The sequence below is a fragment of the Heterostelium album genome, assembly GCF_000004825.1.
Source record: "Heterostelium album PN500 unplaced genomic scaffold PPL_contig14, whole genome shotgun sequence".
Lineage (NCBI taxonomy): Eukaryota > Evosea > Eumycetozoa > Acytosteliales > Acytosteliaceae > Heterostelium > Heterostelium album.
Window position 1 is genome coordinate 16,014 of NW_008805091.1, and position 23,022 is coordinate 39,035.

Below are 23,022 nucleotides of genomic sequence, written 5' to 3' on the forward strand. Positions count from 1 at the left end.
AAATATAATAACAATTTAATATACATCTAATATTAACTTTAATTAAAAAAATGAATAACAAATAATAAAAAGTCAAAATATTAGATTAAGGTATAATAGGAAGATTTAAAAATCCTACTTTTTCACTGCTTTGATATTTATAGATATTAGATTAGTATTATCATTATTACTTTTTTTCATTTAACATAGTTATATTGACTAATGGTAGTATAAAACTATGACAAAATGATGATCATTATTAGTAATGTGAAAAAACGAAACTTTCGTCCACAATTTTTTTTTATTTTTTATTTTTTATATTACATCATTTACTGTGTAATCAATAATAATAATCATATTAGTACTATAACTTTAATTAAATATGGTCAAGATTCAACCTAGAACACCATTGTTTTATATTACATCATTTACTGTGTTAGGAATATCATTCTATGCACTCGATAAATATCTATCTGGTGGTTATTGTAAGTATTTATTATAATTATAATTACCGACCAAATCAATAACTTACTAACAATACATCAATTGTGACTCATATTTAGATGAATACATTAAATATCATAAAGTAAAAAAGATAGAACAACAACAAGCTATTGAAGATCTTGCTAGAGATCGTATTAAAAAAAGAGAATTAGAAAAACAACAACAACAACAACAACAACAACAGCAACAGCAACAATAATGATTATTATTTATATCATATAATCTTAAATTAAGCGAACAATCAATTTCATAGTCATTCACAAATGTGAATGAAACAACAATCACATCTAAACTTAGAGCTACAGCAACATAAAGTATTTTAATAAAATTAATAAAATACATCTATTTAAGTAATACTAAGAAAGATAAATTATTCACTTTTTATACTTTAAAGATCATATATGATCTATGTTATAGAGTTTAATTTATTAAAATATATATTTTTGGTTTACTTTTTTGATTTAATTGGTTGGTTTGGCTTCTTTGTGAATGGTTTCTTTGTGAATTGTTTCTTTGGTACCTCTTTTTTGGTTGTTGTTAAAGGTGAAGTTGATGTTGTATTTTTTTGTTGTTGTTGTTGTTGTTGTTTTTGTTGTTTATTCTTTTGATTCTTTCTATTTGCTCTTGCCTGTTGCTTCTTATTCTTTTTACCTTTGAGTTGACCATTCTCATCCTCATACTCTACGTCAACCTGTAGTCTTTCACCAGTGTCCTCTTCTTCATTCATAGCAACATCTCCTTCCGCTTCGTCAACATCGTCTTGCTCATCAACATCATCATCATCATCATTTGCAACAACTCTATCGTTATCTCTGATCTTTGATACTGTTATACAGGTAAGTCTTGCATCTGTCTCTGCCATGCCAACCGGGAACTCCAAGTCGACATTCCAAACGGTCATCAAACCGTCGGAACTGATCGACACCACGTAGGGAGTCAACGATTGACTCTCTCTACTCTTGAATCTGAGCAACTCCAATCCCTTGATTCTTGTCTCGCTACCCTCCAACTGCTTAACGATCTTTCCAGTCTTGTGGTTGACGATGCTAATTGTCTTGTCCTCACCGCCAACCGCGAGTAACTCCTCGTCGATATACTTGATCGCTAGCAACTGCTGTTTGAAGTCAAACGAAAACTTCTCCTTGCTTTCCGCTGTGTAGAGTACAAGCCGGTCGGCAAACACCACGGCATAGCTATCGCCAGCTGGTGACCACTCCACAAGCAGTCCTTCCTTTGGGAGTTTCTGGTAGTGTGCGGCGACACCACGCAACATGTCCCAGAGGAAGATACGACGGTCCTTGCCGACGGACAACGCCACCTTTCCAGAGGGATGAATCGATACCGAGTTGACACAGTCCTTGTGTCCCTTTAGCTGTTTGAGACACTCCCAGTCGCGTACACGCCAAACACTCAGGGTATGGTCACGTGACGCCGCCACCATATGAGTGTCATTGAAGAACTGGAGGTCGGTAATGAATCCCTCGTGTTTCGAGAGTGTTCCAAACTCCTCACGCTTGTCCAAACGATAGACCTTCATTGTCTCGTCAGTCGAAGAGCTTACCATGAACGGTCCACCCGATCCCACTGCCTTTACACAACCGGTATGTGAGGCGTATGCAAACAACTTTTCGAAATGTACCTCCAGTCCTTCCGGATGTTTCATCTCTGGGTAATCCGACAAGAGAATAGCTTCGTATCCAAATATTGAATTTTCATAACATCCAACTGTAACTAATTCTGTAACTCTTTCACCATCTTCTTCTTCAGATTCATCAGATTCAACTTCTTCATCATCCTCTAATTCCTCCAATTCTTCATCATCTTCTAATTCTTCATCATCAGATTCAACCTCTTCCTCTACTTCATCTTCATCCTCCTCTTCTTCTTCGACTTCTTCTTCAACAACTTTCTTATTTTTACTAATTTGTTTATTCTTATTAATATTATTATTATTATTATTGTTATTCTTCTTATTGATTTGTACAGATGGTTGAACAACTTCAGGTTTCTTTAAAATTGATTTTAAAGGTTTATTATCTTGTTGTTTTTGTTGTGGTGCTACAACAACAGCTACCTTCTTTTTATTATTTATCTTTGTTGTTGTTGTTGACATTTTAATATAAATATAAATATAGATTTAAAATAAAATAAAATCAAATTAAATGATTATGATTCGTTCGGTTTTTAATTAAAAAAAAAAATTCTATTTTTTTTGAAAAACTATTTAAATTAAAAATAATTACTTTATTATTATTTATTTCCTTTATTTTTCAATTTTTAGTTTATAGTTGATAATTGATATTTATTTTAAATACAATGGCAATACTTTGAAATTAGGATTATTGCAAACATATAAACAATTGTCTAGATCTTCTTTACATGGAATCTTTAATCTCGTAACTGAACTTAATGGCAGACTATCGATGGATACACATTTTGGAAAGATTTCTCTGCACCTCTTACTACATTCTGTGGTTATTTTTGAGAGTCTTACTCCCGTAGACACTCCTAAAATCAATGATATTACTAATAATATGATAACTAGTTTCATTGCCAATTTACTTTTATTATTTCTAATTTACAAAAACTTTTATAGATTCAACTTTATTCTAATTTATATAAATTATTATTATTTATAAATATATATTGTATCTAATATTATTTCATTCTTTCTGTGCTCATTTCTTTATATTTTTAAACTCATCATTGATTGTCATAAAAACTATTTATTTATTTTTCTAAAACACACAACTCACTTCACACAAAACAAACACAATTCAGTTCGAACTGACCAAAATTAATCTTGAACTAATATTAACTTTATTAAATGAACCTCTACATCTAATTTATTTAAATTTAATAAATAAATATGAATGAATGAATATTAATATTATTCCAAACAAATGTATTGAATAAAGTTTATAAAGAACTTCAAAATATGTTTGAGTTAAAAAATCAACAGACAAGATTTAGGCAATAAAATAAAATGATCAGCGGACAACAACTTTAACAAGAATGAGACTTAACCAGGATTTTAACGATCTTACCAGTTTTCTGACTTTGTAAAAAAAACAAATGTTAACCTGGTGGATAAAATAAATTCAAACATGTTTTTTAATTTCGCGAAAAATCATATCCTTTGGTTATTGGTATTAGTATTAGTATTAGTTAGTTATATCATCATTATATTTAATAATAATAATAATGAATGAATGAATGAACAGAAATAAAATAATCTTTAAATAAACATAATTAATTTTATTTTATTTTATTCTATTTTATTTTGTTTATTTTCAAAAATTTTGTTTAATAATATAATATTAAAAGAAAAAACAACCAACTCCTCTTAAGATCATACTACATATATTTGAGAAAAAAGATTAGAGAGAAACATATAAAAGATTAGATATATAGAGAAAGATGTTTAGATATATATTGTTGTTATTTTCATATTTTATTATTATCAATCATGTCAGTGGTGATTATCTGACGAACTGGACATCGGTGTATCATGACCCTTATCATAGTTCGTGTGGCGCCAGTATAACACCGATTGTGAACGATCTAGAATGGACGATGTGGCAGAGACTGGACAATTCATCATTGGACTACAATATTGTTATCCTCTCAGATCAATCCTATATATTACCGACATACAACGAACAAACCAACGATTACACACTAAGCAGATACACCTACAACACAACACTCATCTCCAGCTTCTACTCTGACATTCGCTTCTCTGCAAACAGCTCACTTTCACTCCTAATAATAGATACCAATAAACTTGTAATCTATGATAACAATCAATTCATTTTATCATTATTAAAGTAAGTTAGTTATATCATCATTAATTAATTAATTCAATAGAGATACTAAACGACCGCGGTCGACGTTACAAAAAAAAAAAGTATTAATACAGGTAACGCAATTTGGTCCATTGATAGTACGAATTGCGGTGGTGTAAAGACAGCTTCTCCACCTCAGTATATTTATGAAAAGTTGTATATGCTGTGTGAGAATGATACTATTGTTTTGTATGGTTTGAAAGATGGCGCCGTTGAATCGGTGATTCAGTTGCCAGTGGAAACTGTCGGTCATTATCGAGTGGTGCTGTCGTCGGGCATCGATAGTGGACATCCTCTGGTGTTGGTAGACTACGATCTCGGTACTGTCTATGTGATGGCGAACGACTCGAGCTATACCAACTTCACTCTGAACGAAGGTGACTCGCTGGTGAGAGCGGAACGCGCGGTCGTCACCCGCTACGACAACTTCATAGCGATGCTCGTCTGCTCGAGCAACACATCGTCGATACAACTGCAAATTTACGGACTACTCAACCTCCACCAGATGCGAGCGGTAACACTATTCGACGATCAAGATCAACAGCTGGTTTGCTCAAACATTCAATTCAGTGCACTGCTGTCGAACCCAAAGGAATTCGTTGTAACACTCTCCTTCAACTATGACGACAAAGTTGTTTCTTATCTTGGTGTTTTAACTACACCCTATTACAATATTAGATGGTCACTATCGAAACAAGTTGTATCGATTTTAGATATTACTCTGTCCGGTGAGAGTAGCTTCTATATATGCAGTCCCGATGCTATCTACTTGGTGGATACATCGCATGCAACAGTAAAGACACTTGCTTTCCAGGCTAACGATAATCAAACTGGATTGGCATACGCATGCAAACTCTCGAATGCACAGAGTGCAATCATGGCGATTACATCCAATCTCTATGATTCGAACAACAACAACGAGACAAACAAGCTCGAACAGAATGTAATATTAAAGATTTCCGATTCGAAATGTATTGAGCTGTGTTCGCAGAATACCACTTGTACAACCGATAGCTGTCAGTGTATGATTGACTACTATCCGGCTGGCGAGTGTACAGTATATTGTAATGCCGATGATACTTGTTCGGGACATGGCGATTGTCAAGACGATGGCAGCTGTCTGTGCTTCGACGGCACCGGTTACTTTGGAGACGACTGCTCACAGTGCAAGTCCGGCTACTTTGGACCGCACTGCAACTTCCACATGGTCTGGAAAATCACAATTATCGCCGGTTGCATCTCATTCGTCGTAACCAGCTCCATCTGTATATTTGCTTGTGCAACCTCACCCGAGTTCCGAAAGAAACTAAGAAAATGTTGCTGTTGTCACTGTCTACGTCCAATCAAATGTCCTAAACTACCGTCGTCCTTCAAGAAATGCACCAAAAAACAAGATAACATAGAAAACGAAAGTTTAATTGCCAATTATGATTTATAACTTGTAACATCATCATAAAATCAAATTCAATTTATAACATCAACAACATTATATTTGTTATATATATATACCTCATAAAAAATAAATAAACAACATTTTTTTGTACAGATAGATCTAATCTTAACAATTTGTTTAATTAATTAAATTCTTATCATTTTAAATTTAATTTATATCACACCTGACTGATTTGACTGATAGATCATTATTTCATTATAAATGTCAAATATTTGTAACGTTATTAAAATATCAAGCACTTGAACAGAACATAAAGTTTGACAAAGTGTTTGTTTTTTTTTTTTTGCATAAAAGTTCATTCCGCCTGGTAAAGAGAAAATTCTGTCTCACACTTTAATATTTTTTTATTTTGAGGACTGGTGAAAAACAAAAAATAAAAAAAATAACAAAAATTAGATATTGAATTTGATCCTTGTTTTTTTTTTTTTTCTTTGTTGCTGTCGACAATAGAATTCTCTCATTTCATTTCGCTTACACCATATCAAGGTCATTAATAAAAATTTTTTTGTTTGACCTAAAATAAAACAAAAAAAAAAACAAAACAAAAACTATTTAAAATAAAATTACAATTTATTTAGTTATAATTATAATTATTTAATTGTATTTTTATTCAATCATTATATATATATATTTGTATTCTAGTATTCTTTTTTAATTTGTTTATCTATATAGAGGAGTAGCAGTAATTGAGTAAAACAGTTACCACCTCAAAACCAAACAATATAAAAGAATGTCAGGAAAGAATAGATTGAATATCTTTCCAACTAGAATGTATGTTTTCAATATCAATAATATAATAATATCACATATAATAATATCACAGGCAAATCAATCAATCGATCAGTCGATCAGACAAATAAACAAGTTGGAACACATGTACAGCAACTCTTCATTTTCAAGATTCAAAAGATAAGATTGAAGAGAAGAGATAAGACAATATAGATTAGATTAGTTTGGATACAGATTAGATGAAGAGATATAAATAAATGAATCGATTATTTGTGATTTGTTTTGTGATATTATATCCATTTTGATCTCATAAGATAGGGATTTACTAATTCTATATTAATATCAAATAATAAATAGGGCATTGACTAATATGAAGTCAAAATTAAAAGGTGCCATTACAGGACATTCACTCTTGAAAAAGAAGAGTGATGCCTTGACCATCCGTTTCAGAAAGATTCTAGCTAACATTGTAGAGGTATAGTATCTCAGATCCACTTGCTATTATTAAAGATTGTTTTGGATAACAATCAGATTTTCTTTTTTTATAAAAAAATAAGTGTGTTTATTAATATAATCAAACGTTATTATCGTTTAGAATAAACAAATGATGGGTGCTACTATGAGAGAAGCATCGTTCTCACTTGCAGCTGCCAAGTATGCCGCCGGTGAATTCAGTAATTCCGTTATAGAAAATGTTACCAATCCAACCATCGTTGTAAAGATGCAAACTGAAAATGTTGCTGGTGTCCATTTGCCAACTTTTGAAAAGGTCTCTGAAAGTGCCGTCAGTAATTGTATGTTAAGAAAACTTTGTGTAGATCTATTTATATAATATATCTTAAGATTAGATATCTAATAATAATCTTTTTATTTCTTTATTTTCTTTTTTCTTTTTTATTTTTTCTTTTTCTTTTTTTATAAAATCCAATTATAGCTCAAGAGTTGACAGGTCTGTCAAAGGGTGGTCAACAAATTGGAAAATCAAGAGAATCACATGTTAAAGCTTTGGAAGCATTGATTGTGTTGGCGTCGTTGCAAACCGCTTTCATTACATTGGACGAGGTTATCAAGATCACCAACAGACGTGTCAATGCCATTGAGTTTGTAGTGAAGCCACGTCTTGAAAATACAATCAATTATATTATTACAGAGTTGGACGAGTCTGAAAGAGAGGAGTTTTATCGTTTGAAGAAGGTGCAAGGTAAGAAGAAGAAGGATCTCAAGGCCAAGGAAGCTGCCAAGAGCGAACTACTATTACAACAAAATACACCAACCGTTGCCACTCCAACCTCCAAGCCAGCCCACAAAGTCAAGAGTATGATTGAAGACGAGCAAGAGGAAGAATTGATCTACGAATAAAAAACAAACCACTTCACTCATTCATCCATTATAATTATAATTGCCCCAAAAAATAAAATAAAATAAAATAAAATGACATATATCAAATAATTTAAAAAATCGGTCAATTTGATTCTTTGTATTTAGATTCAATTATATTCTTAGTCAACTTATATATTATAAATTGGTTATAAATGTAAACCAATGTTAAAATATTATCAACAAAACAATTTTATCCATTACCTTTTACAATAACAATGCAATGATAATTTTCTTTGGAATTTTATTCAAACATTTAGTTGTAATATTTTTACCCAGACGATTACTAAATTTAACTAACTTCCCAGATCTTGTTTTATTATTATTTATAAATATATAAGTTTATTTTATTTTCGGAAATTAGAATAAAACGATTAAAATTTTTAAATAGGAAATATTCAGAGGTTCTATAGATCTTTGTCCTGGAACAATGTTTCAATTGTTGTTGTTGTTTTTTAAAAAAAAAGAATCTAATTAAACAAAGATTGTTTAGATTTAATGGATGATAATGATGGATTATTTACTAAAATCAAAAAAAAAAAAACAATCAAATAAAATGGAAAAGGTAGTTGGAAAGTTATTATTGTAGTGAAAAAAAATAGATGGGTTGTGTTTCATGTAAATATGGAGGCTTTCGGGTTTTATGCAAAAGTGCACTTCCATTGAAAACCAGGTATCAACAAGTTAATTAAACTTTTCGAAATGAGAAAAAAAATGAAAAAATCCATTTTTTCTAAGGTTTTGAACCAAAATCACCTCAAATGTTACCCCTTTCAGATCTGAAAAGTGTAAAAAAGTTTCATAATTTTGATCAAAAAAAACCCACACAAAAAACAAAAAAAATCAACAAATACAAAGTTCTCAACTTTACTCTTTCCAACAACTCTTCCGATGATCATCAGCCAAAAATATCCATTAATGAGGAGTGTTTCATCAGCTCCTCCAACAAACATGCTGTTTAAAAAATGAGCAAACAACATTAAATCATTTCTATTCTACACTATTTTAGTTCAATAACCTGTCTATTAAAGATAATATTATCTGTATTTATCTATAGTTAAAAGAAAAGATATTATCAAAAAAAAAAACATAATTTAATAAATAAAATATTATCAAATTTTGTTATATTATTTCTTTTTATTTGAATAATATAAACAATCTAATAGATATCTTAAAACTATCTATATATATAACAATATTAAATCAATTGATTTGAATAGATTTGTGTTCAATTTCAATTTTTTTACTTATAGCTGATTAGATAGAAAGAGAATCGAAAGATTTGACAGACAGACGGTCAATTCAATATATTATTATATTGAATCATTTATTTATTTTAACTTCACAATATTATTATAGTGTTTGTTGTGTTTCTCTTGCAAATCCTATCTTTTTTTTTTTTATAAATAAATATATTTTGTTTGTCATCAACATCACTCACTCACTAAATTCACCATTAACCACACACGCACATATACACACCGAGAGATAAGAATCAATTTATCATAAAAAAAAACGAGTGTGTTGTGTGTTTTGAAATATTTTTACTTTATAAAGTTAGATATAAATCCAATTTCAAAATTTGGATTGAATTTCTAGCTTTGTTGTTTACCTTCACTCTCTCTCCACCTTTGGTATTCTATCCAACCTCCCTCAACCACAGCTTGTTGACAATCTCCACAGCTATCTCTTTTTGATTAGCACAACTCTACTCTCTATTCATACCAATAGACTATATACACCTCACATATATCTAATCTCCTTAATATATATGTGTGTTTGTCATAATTTAAATTAATTGACATTTTAGATTTGACATCATATACTTTAAATAAAATATTTTTATATAAAATAATTTTTAAAATATAAACAAAAGAATATTACTATATATATATGGTTGTACTAATTAATTAATCAATCAAATCAATTAGTCCAATCAAATCAATCAAATCAAATTTAATTTTAAAAGATTAATTTATTTATATAATATATTTCAAATCATGAGTACTCCTACAGTAATTCATGATTTACAATTTTTATATTCCCAAGTATCATTTGTCTTGGGAATAATGGTTTCTTTTATTTATTTATCTCTATCTCTATGTGCTACCATTGCCGCAGTTTTTGGTGCCAATAAAGGACCACTCTCTAAAAATACATTTGTTGTAAGTTACCTAAATAATAATCTTTTGAATAATTATTTATTTCAGAAAATTAACTTTGTAAATCTTATAAAATAATAATAAATGTTTAGGTCAGATTTGGATTTATTCCAGGTGTTATTGGTAGTGAACTAAGTCTTCACTTTGTATTATTAATGTCATTGATAACTGTAATTTGTTGGAAAGTAAATTTATTTGTATATTTTATTCCAAGATTGGGTCTCTTTATTATGACTGTCAGTTCTTGCTTCCTCATTAAAACCTACTTTGGTGGTTTCAAAACTGCTGCGCCAGCCAAGCGTGTTATGGATGCTTTTTGTGGTGTTCCAGCCAACCAGAATTTTCAAAAGAAACCATTCAGTTTCTCAAATATTCTAGTGTCAATCCGTTCGTTCCAACAGCGAACTTTCCAAGCGGTCGAGTCTTTCGTTATGTCGTTCCGCAAACAAAAGATTCACCAACATTCTTCATCGACTCTCGGCGATCCAAACCCACTGAGTTTCGGTTTTTGGTTCAAAATGCTTTTCTTCCTACCGAAACTCCACTTTCCCAATGTTCAACGCATTCGTGACATCCCATACGGTGAACACAGCCTGCAGGCAATCGACATTTACTTCCACAACACCTGTCCAACATCGCGTCCCATTCTCGTCTATGTCCACGGTGGTGGTTGGCGTGAGAACAGCGGAACCCGAGCCAACTCTGGATTACCATTCATCTACCAGATGGCCAACCAAAAATGGATCGTTTTCTCGATTGGCTATCGTTTGTCGCCCACCCACAAATTCCCAACTCACATCCAGGATGTGAAGCGTGCCATCACATGGGTACGTGAAAACGCTATCCACTATGGTGGTGACATCGACTGTATGTTTATTGCTGGTGGTTCTGCAGGAGGACATTTGGCAACACTCGCTTCACTCACCGACGGAAAAGATTTCGAAGAGTTTTCCAAGGGTGCCGCTGCCGGTAACTCACAAGGTGTCAGCCAACTTCCACCACAAATCGACAATCTCATCAATCAATTTAACAATGAAATTAACAGTAACAGCAATAACGAACAACAAAACACTGCTAATCAAGCCATCAACATCAATATGAACAGCTTGAAACTCGTTGATAACAAACCAAGGAAGAGTTACCCTCCATTCCGTGCTTGTATCTCGATGTATGCAGTCTATGATTTCACCAACCGTAACAATACGTTCGTAGTTGATTTCCCAGCTTATTTGAGTTGGAAGAATATCATGCCAGCTGCCTACAAAGAGATTCCAGATCTCTATGGAATGTGCTCACCGATCGACCAAATCCCATCGGAGACATCGACACAGTATTTCATTCTCCACGGAGATTTCGATGAGTTGGTACCGATGGAAGAGTCACTCTATTTCATCAAGCGCTTCAAAGAGACCGTAAAGAATCCGAATATCACATGGCTCGAGATTCCAGGTGGTCATCACGCTTTCGACGCCATCTACTCGCCGCGTACCATCTACACCGTGCATGCCATGTACAGATATCTCAATCGTGTCTACCGTCAACACATCTCCGACCGTCTTCAACAGAGAAAACAACGTCAGCTACGTGAGAGAAAGAATCTACTTTCACTATCAGCTTCATCACTACCAACTTCAGCAAATCACCATGTAATTAGTCAACAACAACAACAACAACAATCATCACAACCAAATATCAACCAACCGATTTATCAGCACCAACAACAACAATTAATTAACTATAATTTAACGAATAACACCGATAATAGTCTCAATGGTCAAGGATCAATAGCATCGATAGCATCTTCCACATCCATTGCACAACCCATTCCAATCGAACACATTGGAAAATAAAATACTTATTTTAAAAAAAAACAACATTTAATTTATATCTACATTGCTTTATTTCGTTTCATTTGCTTAATAATAATAAAGTCGATTAAGTTATATTAAAGTTATTATTTAGATATGGAATTGATTAGAGATTCCAATAGATAATCAAAATACTAACATCCAATATTGGCTATAGTCATAGTTTCTAATGGTAAAATATCATCTGATCCTTCACTGCATTAATACCATTGGAAAGGTGTTTGTTTAAAAAAAGTAAAATAAAAAAAAGCAATCAATTTTATTTGAAAATAACCATTTAACATAATTGTTATAAATATTCGCGCATTTTTTTTTACACACAACTGACATACACACTCATTTATTTAAAAAACAAAAAAAATCATTCAATCAAATCAGTCAATCAAATCAATCAATCAATTAATTATTTAGTAATCATTTTTAAAAAAAAAAAAAGTAGTATAATCAATAGTTGTACGATATATATAAAGATATATAGTGTTTGATTATATATTATATATATCTATACTATGCAACTAGAGGATTATGAGGAAATAAAGACCATTGGTAAAGGTAGTTTCGGTAGAGCTATTCTTGTAAAGAGAAAGAAAGATGGTCTACTCTTAGTACTCAAAGAGATCAACGTTATGGAGATGGCACCAAGAGAAAGAAACGATGCTATGAATGAAGTACATGTATTATCAATGTTAGAGTATGTTTAGTCCTATTTTATAAATAATAGCCAAAAACTTGAGTTGTATATCTAACATAACATTTATCTATTATTATTAGTCATCGACATATCATTGGATATTATGATAGTTTCTTAGTTAACGGTACACTTTATATAGTAATGGAATATGCAAATGGTAATAAGTTATATACTTCTAATTCTAAATAATTTTAAAACTAACATTATATGTTTTTACGAAAATATAAAAACAATAAATAGCTGGTGATATTCATTTGGAAATAAAAAAGAGAACTATACAAAAGAAATATTTTAGTGAGGAGGAAATTTGGATTTGGTTCACTCAGATTTGTTTGGCAGTTCAGTATATCAATAGTAAAAATATATTACATCGTGATTTGGTATGATATCAATTAATTAATTAATCAAGTTAACTTGGAAAAACAAAACAAAACAAAACAGGATAATAGTATTAATTTTCAACATGATACTTTATATAACTAAATTTAGAAAACACAAAATATATTCTTGTCAAATATTAGTGGTGGTGAAAATGGTGGTGGTGGTGGTGGTTTGACAGTGAAATTGGGTGATATGGGTATTGCAAAGATTCTGAATAGCGATACATCGTTTGCTAAAACAGTGATTGGAACACCGTACTATTTGTCACCGGAGATCTGCGAGGATCGTCCCTATGACCACAAGAGCGATATCTGGTCACTCGGTTGTGTGCTATACGAGTTGGCAACGTTGAAGCATGCATTCAATGCGGGTAGTCTGCCCGCTCTAGTCATGAAAATATTGAAGGGCAACTACCCACCGATTCCATCGATCTACTCTGACAACATGAAGTCACTGATATCGTTCATGTTGCAAACCGATCCAAAGAAACGACCAAACATCGATGACATTCTAAGTTTACCATTCCTACAATCATATATATTGAATAGTACAACATCATCATCATCATCGTCACCACCTTTAACAACAACAGCAACAGCAACGGCAGCAACAACATCTACTAATATTCCAATGTCTATTATCAAATCGGCATCTACAAAAACACCAACTAAACAGACACCACCAACAACCAAATCAACAACAATTTCCAAACCAACAACACCCATTTCTAAATCAAAGAGTAGTATAAAGACAGCTGCGACACCACCAACCAGTGGAAGTAAGTTGAATCATGTTAAATTGAAACCACCAGTTCCAAAGCCATCGACAACAACAACAACAACAACAACACCAACTTCAACACCAACTACAGCTTCTAAAAGAACTGTTGCCTCTGTTACACCAACAAAAGCAACACCAACAACTCCAGTATCTAAATCATCGAAACCCGTAGAAACATCAATATTACCGACACCAGCACCAATTACACAACCTATTTATACACCACCAACAAGGCCATCTGTTTCCATTCAACAAACAACAACAACAACAAGTAATAGTAACACAAATACAACTACAACCAACACTAGTGGTAATAGACAAACAAATCTATCAAGTTCAAGTCGAACATCATCATCTGGTAGATTATCTATTCAACCAACAAACACACCATCATCAGCTTCAACGTCAACATCTACATCTACATCGACATCAAACACACCAGCAAGAAGATTATCAACACCGAATATTTCATCATTATCATCGTCATCGTCATCATCAACATCATCAACATCATCGACTTCAACAACCACAGCACCAACAAGATCTACATTAAACAGACAAACGTCATCATCATCTTTGAGAATGTCTTCGAGTGGAAGTGGATTAACAACATTATCATCATCATCATCATCAGTATCTCCTGCACCACCAACAACAACCTCGTCTTCATCTTTTTCTTCATCAGGTCGTGTTACACCATCATCTGGTAGAGTTACACCTTCAGGTCGTATTACACCATCGGGCAGAGTAACTCCATCAACATCCTCATCATCATCTACATCCAATTCAAACAGCAGAATTATATCAACACCAACATTATCATCTTCATCGTCATCAACAATAAAGTCAACGAAACAGACACCAACTACCGCCAGCACAACAACGATACCTATCCAAACAACTCCGAATATATTCAATGCACCGACATATAGCAAACCAAGCACACCAGAAATAGTTTTAAAGAAACCAACATCGTCAAGGCAACAGAAGATCGATTTTAAACAACAGGAGATGGCTTATAGACAAAAGATGAGCTCTGTAAAGTCAACTTTACAACTAAAGAAAGATAAACAACCTACAGAGAGTAATGATAATTTGACACCACCAAGTATTATTGCCAACGATAATAATAATAATACCAATAGTAATATTGAAACAGATCAATCACCATCCGATCAATCTGAAACCAATAGTTTAGAGAATAGCGGTGTAGAATCATTGGATTTGAATAGCGATTCATCGTCATCATCATCATCACAGAAAGAGGAAGAAGCAGCTGCACAAACCAATACGACAGATTCAACAACAGTCAATACCAAAGAGAAAAGAAATACTACCAGTCCAATTCTAAGAGATAAGAAATTGGAAACAAGAACAAATGCATTAAGACAGTATGTATTATTATATATTTAGTTAACAATACAATTTACCTCTTTTGGTATTATATTATAATACTTGCCAGATTACTAATTTATTTTATTCTACTACCATTTAATTATATCTAAAACCATTCGATATACAAATTACATCTTTTTATTTGTAATTTCTAATCAATCCTTAATAAATTCAATCAACCAACCAACCAATCAATCGAATCGAATCGAATCAAAATTAAATCAATCGAATCAAATCGATATTATATTAATAACAATAATAATGAATTGAATGAATTGGTCTATTCATAGCTTCTGTTGTAGTATCTTTGGAGAGGACACATTTACAACGATCTATAAACTGATGAAAGATATTGTTTGTCTCAATGGTAATGGTGGTAGTACGACCGACAGCAACAACAACAATAATAACAACGGTAACAACTTTAGTGATCAACAAAAAGAAGAAAACATTCAGCAACAGATTGAACAACTCTTGGGTGATAAGATATTCTATCTAAAGTATTTACAACAACTACTCTATTGTGAGAGTCAACTACATATACTATAAATATCAACAAATAATATAACATAACATTTGTATATACTCAATAAACATTGATTGACAAACCCTCTTTCATTCCTCCCTCCGTCCCTCCGTCCCTCTGTCCCTCTGTCGCTTCCTACTCTCCACCTTGTTTAGATAATAGATAATAGATAGTAGATAGTAGATATATATATAATTAATTGTAGATTTAAAAGTAATAACATTGTGTTAAATTTGTTTGTTTTGTTTATCTTTAATTAAAATTCTGGGTGTGAAGAAAAGAAAAAAAAAATGTGTAGATTTCAATTGAAATCACTAGAAAGTATAATATACATAATTATTCAATAACATACATATATTGAAGACCAAATACTTTGATTATATTTAGGATGGGATTATCAATGTTATTCAAATAAAATTAACAAAAAAAAAACAATGTTAAGTGTGTTTTGAACAAAAAAAAAAAAAAACTATTTTTATTTAATTATTTATATGTATATATAGAAGGGTGTTATTGGTTGTACTATATTTAAATAACATATCTATTGAAATTAAATCAATCAATCATGAATGCATGTATGAACATTGGTGTGACCAAGTTGAATTCAATGTAAGAATGCACAACTCAGAAGGGTGATATCTTATAGAAACTCCGATATAACATCACACCATCACAATCAACAACAACAACAACAGCAACAAAAATAATAACATTATAAACCATTTATCAATAGAAATAGTTAAAAACAAAGAGTAAACCATCTCTACACTCACTAACACACACTTTAACTTTTGCAAATTTACTAAATATGTTAATTTTGTTACCCCCTTCAATATTATATTATATATCTCTAAACATTGGTGAACCACACCACTACTGATTCCACTTACTCATATTAATTCAATTCACGAACAGCACTAAACACTCAAACACACACTCACAAGCATTCACACTCACACAATCAGACACACAACATTCATATGGAGCACAAACTATCAATTAAATTAACATATCTTAAGCTTTAGAAAGTGAGTTTTTTATACATTTTATTTTATTGTATAAATAATTTATTTATATATATTAAAAAATATATATGTTACTTACTCCTCGTTTAGATATTAATAAATACCCACCAAGTGGAAGTGTGGTTGTGTGTCTGTGTTGTATGTACATGTTTGAATGAATGAATTTAATGACTTTCCAACATTTTAAACTTAAATTTTAATTTTTTGATTGCCCAAACATTGTGTCTTTTGATCGATTGAACCATCCACTTTTATTCCCACTGTTTGAAATAGAATTTGATTCAACCCCTTCCCCAATCAGAGTTATACAGCTCATATAGTAGATATCCAGTTCGTTTCATTCTATTTCATTATCAATACAATTCAATTCAATTCAACTCAACTCAATTATGAAATGAAATGAAACATTATGATATCACATTGTGAACAGACAGGTAAAGGATGACTGTATTGCCATTCCATTAAATTTTGATACCAAAAGTTTGGTTTGGTTTGGTTTCACATGTGTTATATCTATTTTTTGTGCTATCGATATTGCTAGTGTGAGAGAGAGTGAGAGGTGTGTGGGTGTCGTGGTGATTAAAAGATATTTTAACATCATGATTAACCAATATTTTAATATTTGTTCTACTCCTCATTACCATCACCATCAGACTCAAAATATCAATAATTTCAATAACTATAACAACAACAACAACACTACCACAACAACAACAACAACCAAAAACTAAACCAAGCAACATACACAATATAATAGATTTCTTTTTCTAAATAAATATTGAGGGAAAAATAAAAAAAATCAAAAATTGCCTTTTTTATAAATAAAATTATGGTCATTATCATCAAGTTTCTGTTGTACAATAACTTTAACAATTAATTGTTATTGTTTCCAAACTTAACTATAGATTTATTTTATTTATCTATATCATTTTTTTAAAGTGAAAAATTTCAAAAACAAACAACACATCATCATCCATCAAGAAAATTAAATATAATTTTTTATTTATCACAATTTTAATATTACCCAGTACGAGCCCCCACACACACCTGATGATGACAAAATAGTAATACTACTAATACTTCCCCCAAATTTGATCATCATCATTAATCAATAAACAATCCAGGATTTATGAGATTATAAATACTGAAAAAGTTCAAATCAACAAATCATTGCAACAACAATAACTACGAATACAACTACAAGTACAACAACAATAATAATATTAAAACTTAACCCAATCACTATTTTAAATATTTAAATAATCATATAAATAAAATCGCCCAATTTTAATAATAATTATTTACTTTTTGACAACGAGAAAAATACAATCCACCCCCACCTACAACAACACAATATAGAAATAGAACTTCTTCATTGATTCTTTAAGATCAGGTGGATGAGTTTTTTATAAAGTCCGTTACTACTTGGGGAAAGCGTTTTGTTTCTCAAAATTTTATATTTTATCAAATATCAACTATACATTTATATTCTACTAAACAAGTAATCGATTGATTACGAACTAAAACAAATTACAACTTTTCCAATTAATTAATCCATTGCTCTATTGTTCCCCTAACGACTATATTCAATCATATCGTTTTCCTTTTTGCTTGTTCCATTGTTTTTTTAAATTAATTTATTGTCAACAACAAAACAAAATTAGATTCAAGTGTTTCTTCATTTATCTTGTTTTTTAGATTTGAAATTATTACTTTGTTCCTGTCACACTTCAACACTATAACATCACTAAAAAACAAAAGACATCAATACCAACTCACTCTTTAATATAATAATAATACTTACCACGACCAACAACATTAACAACAACTATATCAACTACAACTACTACATAGCATTACCACACTACCACTTCACTTTATCTTCCAACAAACAATTTTTAAAAATAATAAAATATAGCTCAGCAAACAACCACTACCACCATCCATACCACCAACTCAATAATCACATATCCAAACAGATCAGATTTGTTTTTGATTTGATTTGATTTCATTCCAATTCCATTTTTATATAATTCCCATATACAAATATAAAACATTTTTATCTTTGTATGGTTAAAAATAACATAAATAGAAAAACAACATTACTAAAAGAACTCATATTCCAACCACTTTTCTACTACAATTTCCATTCCCGACACCGAGCAGCCAAATTTAAATCAAAATATTACCACAACCTTTCCAATTGTTTCAACATCATCATCATAATAATATCTCAAACAACAAAAAATAATATCAACTTAATTTCTATTCTTATCTTTCTTAACACTCTAGATATAGACAGGAATTTAATATAGAGAATAAGAGAGAGACTCTTTATTCTTTTTATTTTGAGATCATCTTTGACAACCTCATACTCTCTATTTTTATTTATTTTCCGTATTAATAGATATTTATTTGTATATAATTCAATTCCCTATCTCCAATATTTTCAAGTTCAAACAAAAACAGTATTTATATTTGTTTTTGTATTTTTTATATAGTATCATTATAAAATATAATATTATTAATAAATATATATCTAAAAATGAAAATATATCAAAATCTTTTATATAATTATATATATTTATTTTTTATTATTTATATATTTAATATAACCGCGGTCTTATCGGAATATAGACCTTATGGATCATGGTATTCTCCAATTTCAGCAAATCTTTCAAGTACAAAATTTAATGTATTAACAGAGGCATATCCACCTACAAATGATCATGCTTACTGGCTAGAACGAAGACCATCAGAAGATGGAAGATCTGTTTTAGTAGAAATTGATAATTTTAATAATAAAAGGTAATTAAAATAAATATATAATTTCAAATAATAATTAATAAACTTAAAAATAAAATAATTTCAGAGATTTATTACCTTCAGGATTTGGAGCAGCTACAGCAGTAAATTCATATGGAGGTGGTCCAGTTACATTTGTTTCACAACATACATGTAGTTGTGATAGATTTTTAAGTTTTCTATTTGTTAATCAAGAGGATCAGATGATATATTTACACTATCCAAATATCGATGGATTCCGACCAATGCAGATGACATTCGACAAAAACAAAATGTATGCCGACGGTGTATACGATTCAATGAGAAATAGAGTGATCTATGTATGTGAAGATCACACCAATCCAAACAATATTACACAGTCACTGGTGTCATTGGATCTAGATACAAGAGTATTAGTAACATTGGAATCAGAATTTGATTTCTATATGAATCCAAGATTGAGCCCAGACGGTAGAAAACTAGCATATATCGCTTGGAATTTCCCTAGAATGTCATGGGATGAAAGTCAATTATATTTAGTAGATTTAGATAGAAGAGGTAATTTCACACAGAAAAGAAAGATTTCATTTAAAAATGAATCTGTACAGGATCCACAATTTGATGGTCAATGTAGGTAACAAATATTAGTTAGCAGTATTAAATTAAATTAGTAATATTAAATTGTTTAAACATTTTAGATTTATATTTTATATCTGATAGAATTTATAAATTTTGGACTGTATTTAGATATGATCTTATTAAAAATGAAATAATAGATTCGATTCCACCTTTTCTTTATCATTTTAAAGAGATTGGTGTTCCTTCGTGGACATTGGGAATGCACACATTCGCAGTTCTACCAAATTCAAGAGTGATAGCGAAATCATTTGGATATTTAATTGACTATAGTTTCGTTACGAAAAGAATACAGTTGTACAACAATCAATTCAGTCAAGTTAAATTCATTTCCTATTCGAGGTTGAACAAAGCAATGACTATTATTGGTTCGTCCACCAGACAACTTCAGACATTGGTTCGCATCAGTAATTTCGATCATCATGAACTGTCATTCCATCGACTACTAAACGATCAAATCTCGATTGATTCACAGTATATTTCAGAGCCAATGGAAATTCAGTATGATACATCGAACGGTGGAAAATCCTATGGTTTCTACTATCCTCCAAAGAACCCTAGATTCGAAAACTCTGTTCTTTCCGGTGAGAAGCCACCTCTTTTAGTGAGAACACATGGTGGACCGACTGGCTACGACTCGGCACAACTGCTGCCAAACATTATGTTTTGGACATCACGAGGTATCGGTGTTTTGGATATCAACTATCGTGGCAGTTCGCAATACGGAAGAGACTACCGTCAGCTTCTCAACGGAAAATGGGGGATCTACGATGTCGACGACAGCTGTAGCGGCGCGCAGTATCTAGTGGATCAAGGTCTGGTTGATGGAAACCGACTGCTCATTGACGGCCAGAGTTCCGGTGGCTACACAACACTCGCCGCCCTTACCTTCAAAAAAATGTTCCAAGCCGGTTGCAGTTTCTTTGGAATCGGTGATCTGGTGCAACTGACGACAAAGACCGATCGTTTGGAACTCACCTACGTATCGACACTGATTGGCGGCGAGCAGAATCTAATCGATCGATCACCGATCTATCATGTCGATCAACTCGATGTCCCAGTGGCATTCTTCCACGGAATAAACGATCCTGTCGTACCCTATAACCAATCAATTCAGATGTACAATGAACTGATCTATCGTAACAAACCAACTCTTATCGAACTGTATCCAGGCGAACAACATGGATTCGCTCAAGACAAAAATATCATTAGATCGCTCGAAGGTGAATACTATTTCTTCTCTCGGGTCTTGAATTTCGAACCTGTAAACATCACAAACACTGACTTTAACATCGAAAACCTAAACAAAACATTGTCATATACAAAAAAATAATACTAGTAAAAACAAAAACACAAATTTTATTTATTATATCTTACATATCTTGGTCTTTATTTTTTGATAGTTTTAAATTGTATTGTAATTAAGATTTATATTTTTTCTTTGAAAGAATACAATTGTTGTAGTGTTGGTCTGATATTACATGTAATCAAGTCTTTAAAGTTGATTCCAACTATCGATGTTCGTGGTGCAATATTCACGAGAATAATCGCTTCAATTTATTCATTGATATCTACCAATATAAAATAGTAGTTTGATCTTTGGGTCAGTTCTATGTTCTGAACTACCCAATTACTTACTAGTATCGGCTCTGGTTAGTTAATGTCACTGTACCAGGCAACAAATATAGTGAACTTACTAAAGATTATATTTATTTATATTTAATAATAATAAAAAAAAAGAATTTGGCTAGCAAACACTCTGGGTTTTTTCTCACAGATTTTTCATTTAAAAATTTTTTTTTTATTTTTTGATCTTAACTGGAATTAACAATACAGTCTTTTAAAATTTTTTTATTAGATTGATTCTAGCCACTTTATTTGACCAAAAGAGAATTTTTTTAACTTGCAAACAAAACAAATAAAGTTTCCGTTTCTAACGGTAAATCATTTTAGACAATTGTAAATCTAAAGAATTTTCTCTAAGGTATTGCTCTCTTGATCCTGGTTCTTTAATCATTTAAAAAATATTTAGTTTGTTTATAAATTCTATCTCTTTGAAAACAGACAAAGAACATTAAAAAAATAAAAACTGTTGTTAAAAAATAAATTTTTATTTTTATTAATTTTTCTGTAAGCCTCAATTACATCACCAAAAAAAATTAATTTAATAAAAATAACTTATGTTTCAGATTATCAAGATTAAATAAAATAAAATCTGTGTTTTATTCAATTCCGCGTCAATTCCAATTTATTTTTATTTTTTTTTGAAAAAGACAAGAAATTTAGATTCTCCAATACCAAGCCGAAAGTATAAATGTAACTTTTACCAATTCTAATTTTTCATTCACAACATTTTGTTTAGAATATACACATGTTAAAAATTTCTTTTCATATTGATGATTTTAATCCTCATAGACCGTAAGTAATCATTATATATTCTAAACATTAATTTTCTAATTCATTTTTTAAATTAATAATAGAAAAAAAGAATTTTACCGTAATAGTAGATCATATTATAATGGTAAAAGTAGAAGTTGGAAGAAAACTAGAGCTACCGAAAAGAGACATGATCTTGATTCCTATGAATACAATCTTGGTTTGATTAATTGTTAATACATAATCATTATGATTATTCAAAGTTAAATTTTCAATTCTCATCAAGATTTTAATAACCTAAAAAAAATCGCATTATTTAAATAAAAATTGTTTTAATCTCCTTTTATTTTGTAGATTTATTTTTTAAAAATATTCACAACAAACTCAGCTCTATCTTCATGGAACTCGGTATTCAATAACACATCTCTTGTTCAGGTATTAGTTTGATAAAAAAAAAAAAGAGAATTTCTTTGTTTTTTAAAAAAAAATTCTAAATTACAAAATTTTT

The 23,022-nt window shown here is 30.9% G+C and overlaps 8 protein-coding genes across 8 annotated transcripts; 7 read left to right on the forward strand and 1 right to left on the reverse strand.

Moving 5' to 3' along the window:
- Nucleotides 1-361: 361 nt before the first annotated feature.
- PPL_06126 (uncharacterized protein) lies at nt 362-682 on the forward strand (the record flags this gene model as incomplete). Its single annotated transcript, XM_020576990.1, has 2 exons — nt 362-464; nt 567-682. The coding sequence occupies 2 exons, from the start codon at nt 362-364 to the stop codon at nt 680-682; spliced, it is 219 nt and encodes a 72-aa protein (XP_020433010.1).
- A 147-nt stretch (nt 683-829) lies between these two features.
- PPL_06127 (uncharacterized protein) lies at nt 830-2,596 on the reverse strand (the record flags this gene model as incomplete). Its single annotated transcript, XM_020576991.1, has 2 exons — nt 830-839; nt 936-2,596. 2 exons carry the CDS (start codon nt 2,594-2,596, stop codon nt 830-832), a joined length of 1,671 nt encoding a protein of 556 aa, XP_020433011.1.
- Nucleotides 2,597-3,498: 902 nt separating this feature from the next.
- On the forward strand, nt 3,499-5,913 carry PPL_06128 (uncharacterized protein; the record flags this gene model as incomplete). The annotated part of the gene is made up of 5 exons (XM_020576992.1): nt 3,499-3,545; nt 4,011-4,313; nt 4,395-4,487; nt 5,010-5,347; nt 5,882-5,913. The coding sequence occupies 5 exons, from the start codon at nt 3,499-3,501 to the stop codon at nt 5,911-5,913; spliced, it is 813 nt and encodes a 270-aa protein (XP_020433012.1).
- A 601-nt stretch (nt 5,914-6,514) lies between these two features.
- Nucleotides 6,515-7,872, forward strand: PPL_06129 (V-type ATP synthase subunit D; the record flags this gene model as incomplete). Its single annotated transcript, XM_020576993.1, has 4 exons — nt 6,515-6,555; nt 6,871-6,988; nt 7,109-7,307; nt 7,448-7,872. The coding sequence occupies 4 exons, from the start codon at nt 6,515-6,517 to the stop codon at nt 7,870-7,872; spliced, it is 783 nt and encodes a 260-aa protein (XP_020433013.1).
- A 574-nt stretch (nt 7,873-8,446) lies between these two features.
- On the forward strand, nt 8,447-11,902 carry PPL_06130 (uncharacterized protein; the record flags this gene model as incomplete). The annotated part of the gene is made up of 3 exons (XM_020576994.1): nt 8,447-8,466; nt 9,860-10,055; nt 10,145-11,902. 3 exons carry the CDS (start codon nt 8,447-8,449, stop codon nt 11,900-11,902), a joined length of 1,974 nt encoding a protein of 657 aa, XP_020433014.1.
- Nucleotides 11,903-12,429: 527 nt separating this feature from the next.
- nek3 (serine/threonine-protein kinase Nek) lies at nt 12,430-16,108 on the forward strand (the record flags this gene model as incomplete). The annotated part of the gene is made up of 6 exons (XM_020576995.1): nt 12,430-12,611; nt 12,692-12,768; nt 12,852-12,991; nt 13,101-15,163; nt 15,458-15,667; nt 16,081-16,108. The coding sequence occupies 6 exons, from the start codon at nt 12,430-12,432 to the stop codon at nt 16,106-16,108; spliced, it is 2,700 nt and encodes an 899-aa protein (XP_020433015.1).
- A 3,155-nt stretch (nt 16,109-19,263) lies between these two features.
- PPL_06132 (uncharacterized protein) lies at nt 19,264-21,726 on the forward strand (the record flags this gene model as incomplete). The annotated part of the gene is made up of 4 exons (XM_020576996.1): nt 19,264-19,526; nt 19,591-20,132; nt 20,174-21,402; nt 21,631-21,726. 4 exons carry the CDS (start codon nt 19,264-19,266, stop codon nt 21,724-21,726), a joined length of 2,130 nt encoding a protein of 709 aa, XP_020433016.1.
- A 783-nt stretch (nt 21,727-22,509) lies between these two features.
- PPL_06133 (uncharacterized protein) lies at nt 22,510-22,751 on the forward strand (the record flags this gene model as incomplete). The annotated part of the gene is made up of 2 exons (XM_020576997.1): nt 22,510-22,556; nt 22,619-22,751. The coding sequence occupies 2 exons, from the start codon at nt 22,510-22,512 to the stop codon at nt 22,749-22,751; spliced, it is 180 nt and encodes a 59-aa protein (XP_020433017.1).
- Between the last annotated feature and the right edge of the window lie 271 nt (nt 22,752-23,022).